At 41.3% G+C, this 16,630-nt stretch overlaps 1 protein-coding gene across 1 annotated transcript in view; it reads left to right on the top strand.

The window, feature by feature from the left end:
• ADAMTS20 (ADAM metallopeptidase with thrombospondin type 1 motif 20) overlaps positions 1–16,630 on the top strand; it is a 257,040-nt gene that overhangs the window by 112,326 nt on the left and 128,084 nt on the right. The window contains exons 23-28 of the mRNA XM_019515771.1: positions 1,938–2,060; positions 3,735–3,842; positions 8,407–8,571; positions 8,795–9,094; positions 9,454–9,615; positions 11,765–11,941. Of these exons, the coding sequence (XP_019371316.1) occupies positions 1,938–2,060; positions 3,735–3,842; positions 8,407–8,571; positions 8,795–9,094; positions 9,454–9,615; positions 11,765–11,941 (1,035 nt within the window). The remainder of the gene's footprint in view (positions 1–1,937; positions 2,061–3,734; positions 3,843–8,406; positions 8,572–8,794; positions 9,095–9,453; positions 9,616–11,764; positions 11,942–16,630) is intronic.

The raw sequence follows: 16,630 nt of genomic DNA, 5'->3' as shown, positions 1-16,630 counted from the left end.
GTGATCAGCTCATAGTCACTGTCACCCAGTTTCCCTTCAATCGTTAGGTCGTTGATTAGGTCATCCCCTGTTGCCTGTACCAGGTCGAGCAGTGCTTTACCTCTCGTCAGCCCATAGACTTCTTGCATCAGAGAGAGCTCATCCACGCATGAGAGAAAGCTTTGCGACTGCTTGGATTTGGCCGAGCACTCTTCCCACGAGATGTAAGGGTATTTGAAGTCTCCTATGACAACCATGCACTGGGAGCATGCAGCCTCAGCCAATTCCCTGGCAAATTACTGGTCAAGCTCTTGATGCTGGGTAGGAGGTCTGTAATAGACTCTCACCATTGTGTCCCCTGTGCTGTGTTCCCCATGGATTTTAACCCAGAGGGTCTCCAGTCATGCACCCTGGGTGCCATTGTTGGCTTGCAGAGATGCATAGCTCTCTTTGACATAGAGAGCAACACCCCCTTTTGTCTACTTGTTTCTCCTGTGCAGGGTATAGCCATCTATTCCTGTGGTCCAGTCATGGGTGGAGTCCCACCAGGTCTCCATTATTCCTATGACATCATAATTTTTTGTGTTAAGCAGGAGGACAAGTTCCTCCTGTTTATTCCCCAAACTCCTGGCATTTGTGTACAGGCAGGAAAGTGTCCCTTTTGGGGCCCCTGCCTTACCTACAGCTTGTTCCAGGGCTGGGGCAGGGGTGGGCTTCCTTAAGTGCCTTGGTCTGCTGGCTTTGCAAGGGTTGCTCAGTGGGCCAGCAGTGGCGGTAGTCCCCCCACCCCCTGGCAGGCTCCATTTAAAGCCTGGTGGAGCAGATCAGCCAGTCTGGCTGAGAAAAGCCTCCTCCCCAATGGAGAGAGTTGGAAGCCATCCCTTCCCAGCAACTCACTGCCTTTCTGAGTGGACTGTGGTTGTGGAAGCTGAAACCTTCCTGATGACACCAGCGCCGCAGTCTTTGGTTCACTACCTCAATCCTCCTCTCCAAAGAGGTCTATTGCAGTGGTCACCAACCAGATGAACTTAATCGACTGGTTGGTCATAGAGCCTCTGACAGCAATCTCAGTTTGTCAGAGGCTCCATGATTGGGAGTAGCAGGATGAACGTGGCTGGGCTGAGCCACACCCCCTGCTGCCCAGGCTGGGCTGGGTGAGTGGGGTCAGAGCCCGGGAAGCAGGGTGGGGCTGGAAGAGTGGGTGGAGCTGGGCATGTGGAGGGCAGGTCAGGGGGTAGGGCAGAGGTAGGCAGGGGGGTGGGGGTAGATCCTGGGGTGCCAGAAAATGATGTTCACCATAAAAAGGTTGGAGACCTCTGGTCTGTTTTAACCCCCACATCCTTCTCTGTAGCCTAGCCAATTATTTATAGTCTGTATCTGTGCATGCAGTTATTTTGTTCCAAATGCAGGACTTTGCACTTGTCATAGTTCAATTTCATCTGGTTGATTGTGGACCATTTTCTAGTCTACCCAGGTCATTCTGGATCCTAGCCTTACCCTCCAGAGTGTATTTAATTCCACGCAACTTGATGTCATCCACAGATTTGCTAAGCGTGAACTTGATCCCATCATCCAACTCATTAATTAAAATATTAAGCAATACTGGATCCAGGATGGACCCCTGAGGATGTACTCACCTGATACTTCCTCCCAACTAGACATCTGCACATGTATTTACTGTGATTACTAATATGTTTATTAGATTTGTAAATTTACTGTTAGGGAATATATATTCAGAATTATTGACTATTATTAAAGTTATTCCATCTGTTAAATTATCATTAGAATAATTTTAGTAAAGCAAACAAAACTTCCCAAATATATGCAAAAGTAATTATTTCTAAATTAAGTTCTTGTTCATGTTACATAAGTAGTTTAAAAATAGAGCTATTCATCAAATTGGTAAATGATTATTAGATCTAAGAGTATCTTAAGCATGCATAATTGTTGGCTTTCAGTGTGCTGTGACATGTGGACATGGATACCAGATGCGTGCAGTCAAGTGTGTTACTGGCAATTACAGAGTTATTTCAGAGGATGATAGGGAGTGCAATGCTGCTACCCGTCCTAGAGATAGCCAAGTAAGTAAAACATCTGAGTCTGAGAAAAAGTTGAACTATTTTTATTATAAAATATATTAACCATTAAATAAATATAGCCTCTCTGCTGTTTGGTGGCTGGGAAAAAGATGCTGAAACTAACTGTTACTCCTCTGTGCTTTAGTAGTGGCTAATCCAGAGAAAAGGATTCATGTGACTGGAGGTATACCCAGAATAGTCTGTCTGTAACTAAGAGTGCCCAACCTGTTCCATCATCCAAAAGGATGTTTTGATTAATTCCAGATTGCTGAGATGTTTGGAGCGTGCACACTCACTCTCTCTCTCTCTCACATGCATGCATGCACGCACGCACGCAGATACAGTGACCACTTGAGCCCTATGGTAGACTTTGTGTTTTCACTCACTTGCTTTTATATTCAGTTTTGGAATTCTAATCATATTTAGCTAAGAGAGGGAAAATGATTATTTGAGGGAACAAATGGTTAATATTGTTCTGAAGATAATATAGTTAGTTGTATAAAATTGCATGAACTTGGTTCTCTGCCTTTTCCTTTCATCCAAGGTTCCTAACCTATGTGATGCTTTTAATCTAAAAACTGCACTTTCCCATAAAGCTGTTGAACACAGTCAGTCAGTCTTTTTGATTCCTTTTAATAAAGCAATGTTAAAGTCCAGGAGGACATAATGGCTGTGTATACCTCTTATTAATAATAATCCAGCCATTATATGTTAGATATCTAGAGGCCAAGCAAGTCTCAAGGTCTGAGTTTTGTTATCAGCTCAAGAAGCACAAAGAAAAAGGTTTCATTTGTCCTCAGGTAAGGCATTTAAGTGGAAGCAGCAGGAGGATAAAATTGGACTTGGGGACCAGGAGTGCTTCAGAAAGAGACTTCATAGAAAATACTTCCAAAAGTAAAAGTGGGCGCATCTACATGAGACACTTTACTGCATAGCAAACTACTTTGCTGCACAGTAAAGCATCACCCTCCACACATGCACAAAAATTAGGGCTGTGCTGCTGGATAGTTCCTTCAGATACAAGTTGTATCTGGCAGTGCAGTAAATCCTGCACTTAAATGCATGTGTAGACAGTAATGTTGGGATTAGTTTACTTCAGCTCAGTTTGAGCTGGAGTATATTTAGTCACATTAACTGCATGTGTAGATGCACCAAGCATGTAGTTAAGTAGCTGAAATGTAGAAATTAAGCTGTATGTGAAGTGATTGCCAGGCAGATTCTACTCTTGGAGTTCATGAGCCTTTGTGTGTAAGAATGGAATGTTTCAGACAGCAATGTTTATTGTGTACTTAGCTTTGTCTAGTACATAGCTGCTTAATGAAGTATATAGATGATAGGCTAGGTTCAATCTGTACTCATTTTGTTCTTGCTGTCCATGGCTCCAAGATAGATAGTCAACCCTGCTGTGTCTGTGCCACTACCACCAAGCAAGGTAACAGATAGAGTTTTACATGGTATAGTTATTGTTAAGTTACTGGGTTATTGTTAGCCTTAACAAAGTTTACTTCTGCCCATTATCTCAAGACAAAAGTTTGAATAAAACCACAGAACAGCATGGTATGGCTGAAAATTAGATTTAACAAGGTGTGATGCTTCTTTTTTCAATGTGAGTTTGGTTTTTTTCTTTGCAGTTTTGAAAACTGTTTTTAAGGTTCACATTATTCTTATTTTGTGCAGGACTGTGAAATGTCCCCTTGTCCAGAAACTGCAAAATTATGGACAACATCACTTCCTGTCATTCAAATGGGCAAGGTGACTCAATGGAGATATGGATCATGGACCCCAGTATGTAATATTATAGTAGGCACTATAAAGGCCCTTACTTAAGCTGCTATACTTAAGCTGGCATAACAGTTTCCATTATCTCCCTTTTGTCCTTTGATTAGAATTTTCTTTAATGTGACTTTTCATGCCGGAATTTTCTAGGGGTGGCTTCCTCAAAAGATGAAGTTTCTGCAGTAAATTTGTTAAAAATTAATTGATCTGAAGTGAAGCACAGAGTAAAAAATAGACTTTTTCAGTTATAAAGTATTATTTATACATGCTGTTTGTTTAATCTACTGTACTGCCAGTATGATGATTTCAAGTTGTAATTTTGGATATAAGCACCTTCATTGAAAAAAATGTTTTGAGAACTCTCATGAAAACGATTTTTGATTTCAGTGATATATGAACATTTGAAATAATGTAGCAGGCATGTGTTATATATATATTTGCTACTCTCAAAGTGTAGAACTAGGAGAGGCTATGATTTATATTTATGCTCCACTGATTTAGCTGTGTAATACTGCAGAATGTGCTGAAATTGAGTATGGGTTGACATACTGTAATTCAAAAACATTTAACTGAATTTAAAGGTGGCTTTCTGAGATATGAAAACATCAGAGTTCTGCTTGTGTGAAACAAGAACAAGTTACTGAGCACATGGACAAAAGTCCTTTTTAGCAACTTTTAAAAGGAGGGGGAGAGCTTCTGTTCTGTTACTTTGACCCTAAAGCTAGGGACAGACATTCAAAAAGCCTGAGCTTGAATTGATTCAGCCTCTGCAGGTTAGTCTAACCTGGCTAAACTAAACTGGTTTGTAACCATACAGACATTCTCTCTGGACTGAGCAAATTCAGGCACATGCCTGCAGTGGCTCAGGCTAGAAGCTGGAGGGTGCTAGAGTAGCTTTCTCTTCCCTTTCATAGTGCTAAGATGAGGGAGGGTGTGGCCAGGCCTGGACAAGACCTCTGATTAGGGAGGTCTGCCTACACCATCCCTAACTTTTCCCTGCTGGTTGCTCAAGGGTTGCCAGCCCCCAGCCCTGGGCTAGTACTCTGAGACAAGTGGGGGGCAGGGCATTCAGTGTGTGCATCTGCCGAGCTTTTCAATCTCCCTCCCTGGTTCTTTATACTGTCTGCAGCAAACTGACAGGCAAGCAAGCCAGCCGGGGGCTGGTAACTAGGAATCCCAGTTTTCTCTGATTTTAAAAAAACCCCCAAGTTTTAGTTAAAAAAAGTAACCCCAACTCCACATTTTCCCATGATTTAAATGAAACACCACTAATATATAGATATATATGTAGTGATGTTTCATTTTAATTATGGAAAAATGTTGAGTTGGTGTTACTTTTTTTTTAACTCAGAGAAAACCAGAATCCTTGTGTGATAAGTGTTTATCTCCCCATCAGCAAAACAATAGCCTCTATCTATTAGTTCAAGCTCTTTTTAAACAGTTGGCCTCTTGATTAGCTCCAAAAAGCTCTAAGCGTACACTGTTCTGTCTGTGAAATTGGAGACACGCACATACAGACACCTCTCAGCATTAGCTAACATAACATATGCTTAGGGTCCATGGGGCTCAGGTCCATGCTGTGGGAGATGGGAGGGAGGCAGTGGGGGATCCCTGCTTGAGTAGCGAGCAGTGAGGGGGAGTGGAGCAGGTAGACTCTGCTGTATGTGCAGTCTCTGCTGGAGGTCTGGCTTGGGAGCAGGGGGGCAGGGCCAGGTCTGCTGTCTGAAGCAGAGAGCCCAGCCCAGAGAGCATGCCGGGATGCTGGAGGAAACTGGTTTAACTTAAACCAGGAATGGGTCTGGAACAGACATTGCATAAACTGATTTGACCCTAATCTATTAAATCTGATATTACATTCAACCAGGTTTATCTGAAACCAGTTTCAGCCATTTTCAAACTGGTTTATGTGCACTGAGCTTATGTTCAATTACAGGTTTAAACCAGTTTCTAATCACTTAAACAGGATGGGGTTTAACACGGACAAGTGTAAGGTGATGCACCTGGGGAGGAACAATAGGCACCACACATACAGGCTGGGGAACTCCCCTCTTGTCAGCACGGAGGTGGAAAAGGATCTGGGAGTCATTATTGACTCCAAGATGAACATGAGTCGGCAATGTGGGGAGGCGGCTAGGAAGGCCAACTGCACCTTGTCGTGCATCCACAGATGCATCTCGAGCAGGTCCAAGGAGGTGATCCTCCCCCTCTATGCGGCACTGGTCAGGCCGCAGCTGGAGTACTGCGTCCAGTTCTGGGCGCCGCACTTTAAGAGGGATGTGGACAGCATCGAGAGGGTCCAGAGGAGGGCCACTTGTATGATCAAGGGACAGCAGGGTAGGTCCTATGAGGAAAGGTTGCAGGACCTGAACGTGTTCAGCCTTCAAAAGAGAAGGCTGAGGGGGGATCTTGTGGCCTGTTATAAACTGGTTAGGGGGGATCAGCAGGCGCTGGGGGAGTCCCTGTTCCCCCTAGCGCTGCAAGGAGTGACCAGGAACAATGGTCACAAGCTGGCGGAGGGAAGGTTTAAGTTGGACGTTAGAAGGCGCTACTTCACGGTCAGGGCGGCTAGAGTCTGGAACCAGCTTCCAAGTGAGGTGGTGCAGGCTCCCACCCTGGGGGTTTTTAAGAGGAGGTTGGATGGCCACCTTACGGGGGTCATTTGACCCCAGTGCTCTTCCTGCCATGGCAGGGGGTCGGACTAGATGATCTGCTCAGGTCCCTTCCGACCCTAGAAACTATGAAACTATGAAACCAGTTTATGTGTAATGGTTGTCGCTAGCCTAAATAAACCAGGGTTAAAGTGAGAGTGTTTTTGCTAAACTTGTATTGCTGCAGAATCATGCAGATACAACAGTTACGTCATAACGAATATCAGCATCTTTTGATTTTACTACAGTTGTTATGTCTGTTCATAGAAATCTGGCCCTAAATATCCCATATCATTATGTCAAGAGATTAATATAAGTGTAAAATAATTAAAAAGTACTAGAGTACACTAAATATATAAAAATATCTAATATTATAGAAAAAATATATTTTAATAACTATGATTAACATGTGGTCCTATGAGATAGCTGTGGCTGAGCATCTCCATTCCAAAGCCCATCACTCCTTTATAATCTGTATGAGGCCAGGATCCCCCAGTAAAATGTCATTCCTTATATCCTGATAGAATGACTCGACAAGAACCACACTACTAGGGCTTTCCCCCAAGTTTGGAATCTGGCCTAGTACATGATTCAGTTCGGTATTCCAAGTGCTTAAATGGGATGCAGGCAGCATTTAGGCACCAAAATTCCAAAGAGTGATCCAGTTTTGTCCTGGGCCATAAGGCACAGAATTTAGTAGGTGTCTAAGTATATTCCTTTGGGCTGCTAAAAATTAAAGGGGCTATGCTTGAATTTCTAAGCATACTCAGAAGTAATACAGTTAGATCACCTGGTTGCCACACCCTTGTGTGTGCTATATTGTGATTCAATGTGTTGCTGGGGCATCCAAGTCTCTGGAAGAACCTGGTCTGGTAGCCAGTCCTGGAGCATTGCAAATTCACATTGAATTTAGCTAAAAAAGATCACCAGTGGTGGTTATGCTTTCCTGTTGCCCAGCAGTCCAGTGGTTAGAGCCCAAGGGTTATTTCTGTTTGTTTTTTTTTAACCAAAGATGTTATAATATTAAATATATAAAAGAGTCTTAGTTACAGTGGCTAGCACTGAGGTCTCCCTTACTTCAACAGAATGTTATAATAACTAGGTCACAAAAACATGCTGTCTTGCTGGCTTCTTGTCTTTTGTAGTTGTGGCCATCCAGAGGCCCTGCTTCAACAAGAGAGATAGAGGTCTATAGCCTGATTGTCAGGACACTCTGCTGGGAGTTGGAGATGTGGGTTTGAATCATGTCAGACTGTGGAGGGGCCTAGAACCCTGACCTCCTGATTCCTGGGCTGCTGCTGGCTGCCTGCCCTCAAAAGAAGGATTAAAGGGAGACTTAGTGGATTACCAGAGTGCAGCTTGAAACTCATTTTGAGTTACCATAGGAGTGATTCTGTTAACCCAGATAGACATGTATGTGCCCCCATTATAGGAATAGAGAGATATTTTCATGTCTCTGGAGGGCAATCATATTCCTATAACGGGAGCATTGGTGCGCCCAGATGAGGTAATAGTCCTTTTGGTAACACTCCTTGATAACACTCCTACACAGTAACCAAATAACTCAGAGTTAAACTCAAACTCTGCTTTGGTCATCCTCCAGGCAAAATAGATTTCAGCCCCAAGTGCTCTGATTACAGTTGAAAGGAGGTACTGTGTCAAGTGTTTCAGCTCCTGAGAGATGTGGGAATTCAGACACGCATGCACTTTTCCTTGGGAGCCCCTAAAGTCTTCTTATTGAGGGATCTCAGTGGTTTGCTGCCCTGAGTTGAAACACCTATATTTTCTGCATTAGGATGTCTAAACACATTTTCTTCTGAGACCAAATTAGATTGGTGTTGACTTCATATAGTAAAACTTACAAGTTAATTTGGAGTATTCTGATCAAATAAAATGTGATCTACATGTATTGTTCTCTTTCATAGTGCTCTGCATCATGTGGAAAGGGTAGTCAGGCTCGCTATGTAAGTTGTAGAGACGCTCATGGTGGAGTTGCTGATGAATCATTTTGTGCACACTTACCGAGACCAGCTGATATATCAAGCTGTTTTAGTCCATGTGGAGACTGGCAAGTTGGAAATTGGTCACCTGTAAGTATTGTCATTCTCATTTAATATTTTATTATATTAGTGACCAAAGGCTCTAATTACAATTTCTGCCTCATTGCGCTAAATGCTGTACAGAAATGGATGAAGATACTGTCCCTACTTTGGAAAAAAATAAGTTTGTTTCTTACTTCAAAAGAAAACATAAATGTCTTTGGTTACTGATGTCTGATGTTGCATCACAAATATTGGGTTAATTTTTGGTCAGTGTTCAGTTACGTGTGATAGTGGAATAGTAACAAGACAAGTTGTCTGCGTCCATTACCATCAACAAATCAACGAGAATTACTGTGATCCTGAAGTCCGGCCTGCACATGAACAAGAGTGTAACATGCCACCGTGCCTGCCAGTTTATCGTCAGATTCCTAAAACGAATTACCATCCAAGACATTTTCCAGAACTTGATTACCCTCCAATCCACAAGGGCCATCATCCACAAAAGAATATAAATCAATGGAATCATCCTTCTGTCAGTGGATACCAGTGGAGAACAGGACCATGGGGAGCAGTAAGCAAATTGTTAAAATTTATTAACTATGCTTATAATTCTGCATGAACTGTTGAGTTCTCTTATCTTTTTTAACAAGTCTGAACTTTATGAATGTTTCTGAATTTTTCTGAAACTAACTTTGTATTACTATACATATTTAGTATATTTAATGTATATTTTTATTTAAAAGCAAATATTTTTAAAGTAAAATTTTATAACTGAAAACATAATTTTCTTTGGTGGATAATTACAAGGTTGAATTTTTTATTTATACTTCGCTGCAGATTTCCAATTTTCAAACTCTTAAGGAATATATTATACATTTTGAATTTCCCGAACAACTGACAATGATATATGTTTGCATATTAATTTACTAGTGCTCTAGTACTTGTGCACGTGGATTCCACCATCGGGTTGTAGTATGTCAAGATGAGGATGGAAGAAGTGCTAGGTACTGTGATGAGGCAACAAAACCACCAGAATCGAGGCACTGTGATTCTGGACCCTGCCCACGATGGAACTATGGGAACTGGGGAGAGGTACGATTATTTTACTTATTTTAAAACAACTGTTAGATTTAGTGTGTAACTCAGGGGTAGGCAACCCCTGGCATGAGTGCCAGCGCGTAGCACATGAAGGCATTTTGCTTGGCATGCATGCCTTTGGGTGGACGGTGGGGAAGGGGCTGGGGATGCACTGCCACAACAAGAATTGGGCCCCTCCTGGCTCTCCTACCATCCTCCCCAACACCAACATCTTACAAGTCGAGGTTGCAGGTGTTTTGGGCACTCTGCCCAAAAACATTGCCAACACCTGACACAACTGTATTTTATTAAGTGGAAGGGTAAATATTTCACTAATCTTAAAAAAAAAGCCAAATATTTAAATTTGCCACTTATTTTTTTTTTTTAAACAGTGTTTGCAATACAAATATGGTCTTGCCAGGCTTGAATTTAAGAGGTAAATTTGTGCCAGTTTTTACTGTGTTAGAATTTGGTTACCATATATAAACAATAGTTCAGTGAGAACATTATTCATCAGCCTAATTAGATACTATTGTAAAAATGTCTAAATGAGCACTTTACATCAATAAAGTCTTGAATTAGGCATGACGTACAATTATTTTCCATTGCAAAAAAGATATGAGAGAAGCTTTGCCACAAAAATCATTGTCTAATGGCCACCATCAGGAAAGTGGATACAAGAAGGTGAAATAAGTGAAAATTTTCCTTGGAAATATAGAGGAAAGCCTTGCTATTCACGGGTTCAGCATTTGCAGTTTCAAATATTCACAAATATTCGTGAATGCTGAACCTGCTTTTTAAATACACTTTATACACTTAGAGGAGCTCCTCAGGAGCTCTGCGCTTACTGCTGCCATGCTCCCACCGCCACCAGCATGCTACTACCGGAGCCGTGTCCCATTCCCTCCCTCCAGCCACTGGGGGCACTGCATTCATGAACGCAGACTGCATTCATGAACGCAGTGCTTTATTCACAGATTTCACCATTTGTGGTGGATACCAGAATGCATCCCCCCCCAAATGGCAAGGGTTGCCTATACTGTAAAACTGAGCAGCAAGTTGGTCCAATAAAAGAAACTACCTAAACAAGTCTGGCTTCTTGCATATTCCTTTGACCATCATGATTACCATAACACTACAGCAATACTACAACACAAAGTATTATATTCACTGCCTGTGATGGACAGGGTAGATAGAAAAAAATACTGAGTTGGAGCTGTAAATTGATAGCATGGAAGAAAATAACCCCACACTGAAAGTGATATCTTAGAGATAAAAGTGAGTCAAAGAAACCTGTTACGGTATTTTAGAGCAATAAATGAGATGACTTTTGGAAGATACAGGCCCAGTAGTCTGGATACTTCTACCTCTTTAATTGCCTAGGTGTCCATGAATTATTTCAATTCTGAAAGCAAGGAAGTGGTTCTCTATCAAATGTATGAGCAATACAGAATGTGACCATATGTTTTGTTCTAAACACTACATGTACAATTGAAACAAATAGACAATCCATTTGGGGTTAATTCTGTCATTGACTCCAATCACCTAACTCCCTTCATTTTTCTTCAATCCTGGGTACCACACTAACCATGTAAAGATTGTCAGCGTTTTTTGAATTCTTTACATTGTTGATGTTTTTTCATTTAAATTCTGAATTTTGATAGGGGAAATACAATACAATTTGAATTATTTTTTATGCATCTTTGGACCTGACTCTCCAGCACTAAATGTTCTACCCACACATAATGGACATGAACATGTTACCATGAGATAAACAGTGCTGTGGATTTATAGCAGGTCACCAATTCTGTAACAACTCTGTGTGCATTTTCTTACCCCATGATAAATCAAAACTAACCATTGGCAGCTTATGCTTCAGTGAAAGGGAGTAACTTTCATTTACTGGGAGGTAAGGGTGTGCACATGGCAGTTGGTCTGGAGTAGCTGTCATGCCTTTATCTTTTAATAGTTTTTTATAGGGCCATGTTCATTTTGTATGGGTAGAATATCTACTATAGTGAGGTAACAAAGTGTTGGGGGCAAGCAGACATTCACATAAAACAAATATTAAATAACAGTGACAACTTACTGATAAATGTTTGGCTTAGTGGTACATGAAAACAATGTCAGTAAGAATATCCAACTACATTTTTTTATGTTATAGTGTACTCAGACATGTGGAGATGGAATAAAGACAAGACTAGTGATTTGTCAGCTGCCTAATGGCCAAATGTTGAGTGATCAAAACTGTGAACTTCTAGACAAGCCACCACATATAGCACAATGTAATGTGCATTCTTGTCCTGGTGATGTTTCATGGCATCGGGGACCGTGGAAATCGGTACGATAGTATTCACTATTTTTTCATTTTCTCTCTTTGTTTCTTTTATAGTATTTTTATTTGATCACAGGAAAATAAAGCTGTGTGTGAAATGTACCCAACATAGTTTTAATAAAATGTTGCCTCTGCCCATAAATGACATGGGAAAACTTTCACTGACCTCGGTGGAAGCAGTATCCTGCTCTAATGCAGTATAAGAATAATTTTAAAATTGATTTGCTTATCATCCAAGTGTTTACTGGTAAGTAGCAGTTTATTATGTTTTTTAGATGTAGGAATCAATTTGGGATTTTAATTTTAAATTCAATATCTTAATTTATACCATGGAATTATCTATATATTTATATAGATACTTGTATATAGATCATTATATTCTAATAAAAGATGCATAAACTATCAAGTAAATCTCACACACAGGTATATTTTGCTTACTGTGTCATCACTCAACATTGTAGTCTATATTACATGTAAATTTTGTATATAAAGTTTAAATTTAACAACAGCTAATTAAAGTTGTCTTTGCATAATTGTATATGTAATTATGATACAGTTTCTGTCTATGTCCACATTTATTAAAGTGCAAAATGAAATATAGTTATTACCATTAAAAACTTTACAGTTATCACTCAGATAATATTACTGAATTAATCAAACTATACCTTGTACTAAGAGAATATTGTATTTACTCAAATATAAGATGTGGTTTCCCTCCACAGTCAGCACAGAGGAAAAGCCCCTTATCTTATAACTGCATACTCAGAAACCTCTTTAAAAATATTGGCTATCACTAAACTGCTGCCAAAAGCAACATGGTCTCAGTAATGGAAATGAAGTATGAAGTTGATTAAATGCAGCCAACACTGAGCATGACTATATAAGACATGACCCACATTGGGCAGAGGTACTGTTAGGAACCTACTGCAAGAATAGATTAGATAAGATTGCAATTTAAAGGAGGATTTGTGAAGCTTATGCAGGTTGTTCAGGTCTTGGGAGAGGTAGATATATATAAAATCAAAATCTCTCTCCCTGCTCCACATTAAAAACAAAAGAGTTTACATCACTTTACATAAAACATTTCCCCAAACTAACATGGAATCTCCTCATTTATATCCTTTGACATCTACTGTTTTATCCATCTATGTGCTGCTTATCCTCTGGCATCTTCTGCCTCCTGTTTTCATACAGCCTTACCAAGAAACATCTCCCCTCCTCTGATTTATCCATTTTAAACAATCAACATTGCCTTTTATTTCACATCATATTAACATTTCTATACCGGTTCTAATATAACTGCCTAACAGGCTTCCCTTACCACTTATGTCTCTTCAAATGGCCTTATTTGTCATGCTTTCATCAGTTTCTTCCCAACCCATTCTGTTATTCCCCCTGTTCCCCATCCCCCTGCCCAGAATTTTCCCAGAACAGTGTTCCCCAGTCTTTTAATCTCCACTTGTTTGTCACACTCATTGCTCCCAGCTCCTCTTCATCTCTGTCAATAGAGATGCATGGATAGATGCACGCTTTCTTGTGCACCAACAGGGTCTGCGTCTTCCAGATGGCCACTCGCCTGCACATTATCAACAGTCTTATGTGCCAGCTCATTTTCTGTCTTTGAACCAGTCTGTGCATTGCCATCTTGTATGTCAGTACATTACTCCATTGGGTTCTCCTTGGAGACCTCCCCACCCTCTTCCATACCTTCTCTGCATACCTGCCCTCCCAAACCAAGTGGCAAACTGGCTCTTTGTTCTCAGTTTTCCCTTGGGCATTTTTCTGATCTGAGTAATCTCCATCTTCATAACCTCTCCCCTACCGTTAATACATTCTGCACCATCATCTACGTGATTTCTACAGGTTCCCTCTTTGCCTGTGCTTCCCACATCCCCTTCCACACTTTGGCTGGCTGAGTGACTCTCAGTCAGGTTCTCCATGTGTGTTATTTTGCCTCTGTCCCTTACATTCCTTTCAAGGCTTTTACTATTTTCCCATTTCATCATGCTCCCTTCTAACAATGCATATTGTACTATAAACTTCTCTGCTCTTTCATAGTGGACAGGGGGTGTCCAAGCCCAAGGCATTTTCCATTCCTCCTTCCCTCTTTCCCATGTCCTTGAGACTTTTCCTGCTAAGTACTGACAAATGCCTGCCATTTTCTATTCCCCTTATATCCACACCATCTACATTCTGATGAATTTTGTGTAAATAAACAGCTCTGTTTGGCATTCCCCATCCTCCCACTTGTTTTCCTTTGTATATTTCTCATCTTGCCACCTGCTCCCTTTTGGTGCCCCAGTAAAAGGTGCATTTAAGCTTTTGAGGCTAATGTGTGGTATAAGCTGCAGCCAGATTCCCCAGTATCTGATAGTCCTCTTATGTACTTTCCTGCCACACCTTTTGATATTAAAGAAAATTCCAGAAGAGAAAGTATATATTGGGAGGTGTGCCTAATGAATCTCACTGCAACCAGATTATGGCTTCCCGTCTCTTCACAGGGCTCCCCACCAAGCCCTATACCTTGCCCTTACCACACCAGATGTTCAAAGGTACTTTAATATGGCGTCTGCTTAAAGCATCCACTCTACTTCCATAAACTTTTCATGATGTGCACTGACTCACCATCTGTCCTCATACTAGTTGGATGTTTCTTAAGCTCTCGTGGGTTTCTCCATAGTTGGTCAGTTCTTATTTCCTGCCCTGACATCCAGGGTATATTCCCTCTCAATTCACTCAGAAGGCTTTAAACTTTAGCTAGTATTCAACTAAGTGTCTGAGTTAGCTTCTTGTGATTAGCTTATCAGCATATCAGTCAGTGAGCCTGCACCTGCCTCACACAGTCTCTTGACTCAGCCACTAGATTACTCTCTCGCTGGGGAAACTGCCCTCTCATAAGCTGGTTTCTTTAAAGTTCCCGCTTCTCTGTTCCCTGAGGGCAACACCAAGAAGCATTCACTCACCAGTCAGGCTTCTCTTTGCCCTCCTATGATGTTCATTTGCTTGCTCGTAGCTTGAAGCAAGCTTCATCTGCTTTCCTCTCAATCAAACTCATTCAACTCCTTGACTAGGAGTCTAGTAAATCACCACACCTCTGCATGACGAGCATGAGCATCTGCTCCTGCTGGGTATACACATAGATACAAAAGTGTTGCTTAAAAATGTGTTTATGGAATACCTGTGTTAAAGCTTGTAGCAGTTTCAAAAAAGGTGAAATGCTTCAATTCTAGATGAACAAAGTCTATGGATTGTTGATTATTACCTGGGCTTTTAACTTTCAGGTCAGGGGCCTTGGCCAATGAAGGCAGCTTCATTTCAGTGCTGGCTTCTGGCACAGATCTCAGCGAGAACTGATAAGGCTGAACTGCTTTATTGTTTTCTTCTGCCCCACTGCTCTTTTATAGGTAGGGCTCTCTCCCTGGCAGCAGTTCTCCGGCTTCACCCTATTGTCTCTATTTCACCCAGCTACTACACTTGATTTTAACTCACAAGAGGCTGAGAACCAATCACCCTTAGATCTTAGTGTCTCCCCTGCTCCTGGGAGATGTGGGGGTTCAGACACACCCTATGCTAATATATGCTAATGTCCATTATGCACAGTCTGCCTTAGCACCAACTCTTTTTCAAGTCTTGGTGAGCCACTACACTGAATACATGGTGACTTCCTCTTCATTCCCACAGCTGAGCTGCTCCTTTCTTCCCAATTGCAGTGATTCCTGTTTCTTTACTTGCCCTTAATGTCTGGCAAACATCACCAAAGGGGGGGGGTCCCAAATAGTTCATCCAGAATCCCTCTCTGTCTGGTGCATATGATTAGCATGGCCCTGTCCTCCATGAGGTGAAGCTGGATGAGGCTGCTCTATGCCTCATGTGCATATAAGTTTTTGGAGGCTTCCAAGACTCCTGACACAAACACCTGGTTCCAGTCATGAGCGGAGGGCTAATTAGCCCATGGGTCCTTTGTGAGGGGTATCTGGATTACACAAACTTACTAAGTAGTGCTGAGCTGTAGGGTCACCATGGCTTGAAAACTTGTCGGTTCTGCTGGGTATACACATAGATACAAAAGTGTTGCTTAAAAATGTGTTTATGGAATACCTGTGTTAAAGCTTGTATCAGTTTCAAAAAAGGTGAAACGCTTCAATTCTAGATGAACAAAGTCTATGGGTACCTGTAATAATTTGCCTATGTATAAATTACTATAGGTATGTTTATTTCAAAGTCAGTGGGCACATCTACATGAGATTAGCTCCACAGGAAATGTCCAAGCATCTACACATGGACATGTGACATGGCTCAACATGGTGTTCTCCTGGGAGCATGTTCAAACACAGTGCTCAGCAGCAATAAACTCTGGATCAATATGTACTAGGATTTATTGCTGCACATTAATTGCATGAGTAGACATGCCCAGTGTTTTCAAATTTGCCCCTCACTTCCATATGCTCAGAGAGAGCAGGGTGGAAGAAGTTAGAGGGCGGGGGCAGAGGATAAGAGGGCTATCTGATGCCCTAGATTATGTTCTGTGCTGTAGCAGTAAGAGGGGGACAAATTCAAGGCAAACCTCCAATAATTAGATTCTGTACCTGGAAAATTATAACAAATTTTTAAATTTTCCATATAGAGATCTAATTATTGAGGGTGTCATCTTATTTTCAGGGTTTAGATTTGAGTAAATACAGTGTATAATATTTT

The sequence above is a fragment of the Gavialis gangeticus genome, unplaced genomic scaffold (genome assembly GCF_001723915.1).
Source record: "Gavialis gangeticus isolate Ggan-Ray unplaced genomic scaffold, GavGan_comp1, whole genome shotgun sequence".
Lineage (NCBI taxonomy): Eukaryota > Metazoa > Chordata > Crocodylia > Gavialidae > Gavialis > Gavialis gangeticus.
Note: the sequence above shows the minus strand (reverse complement) of the source record. Positions and strands in the feature narration are given on the sequence as shown.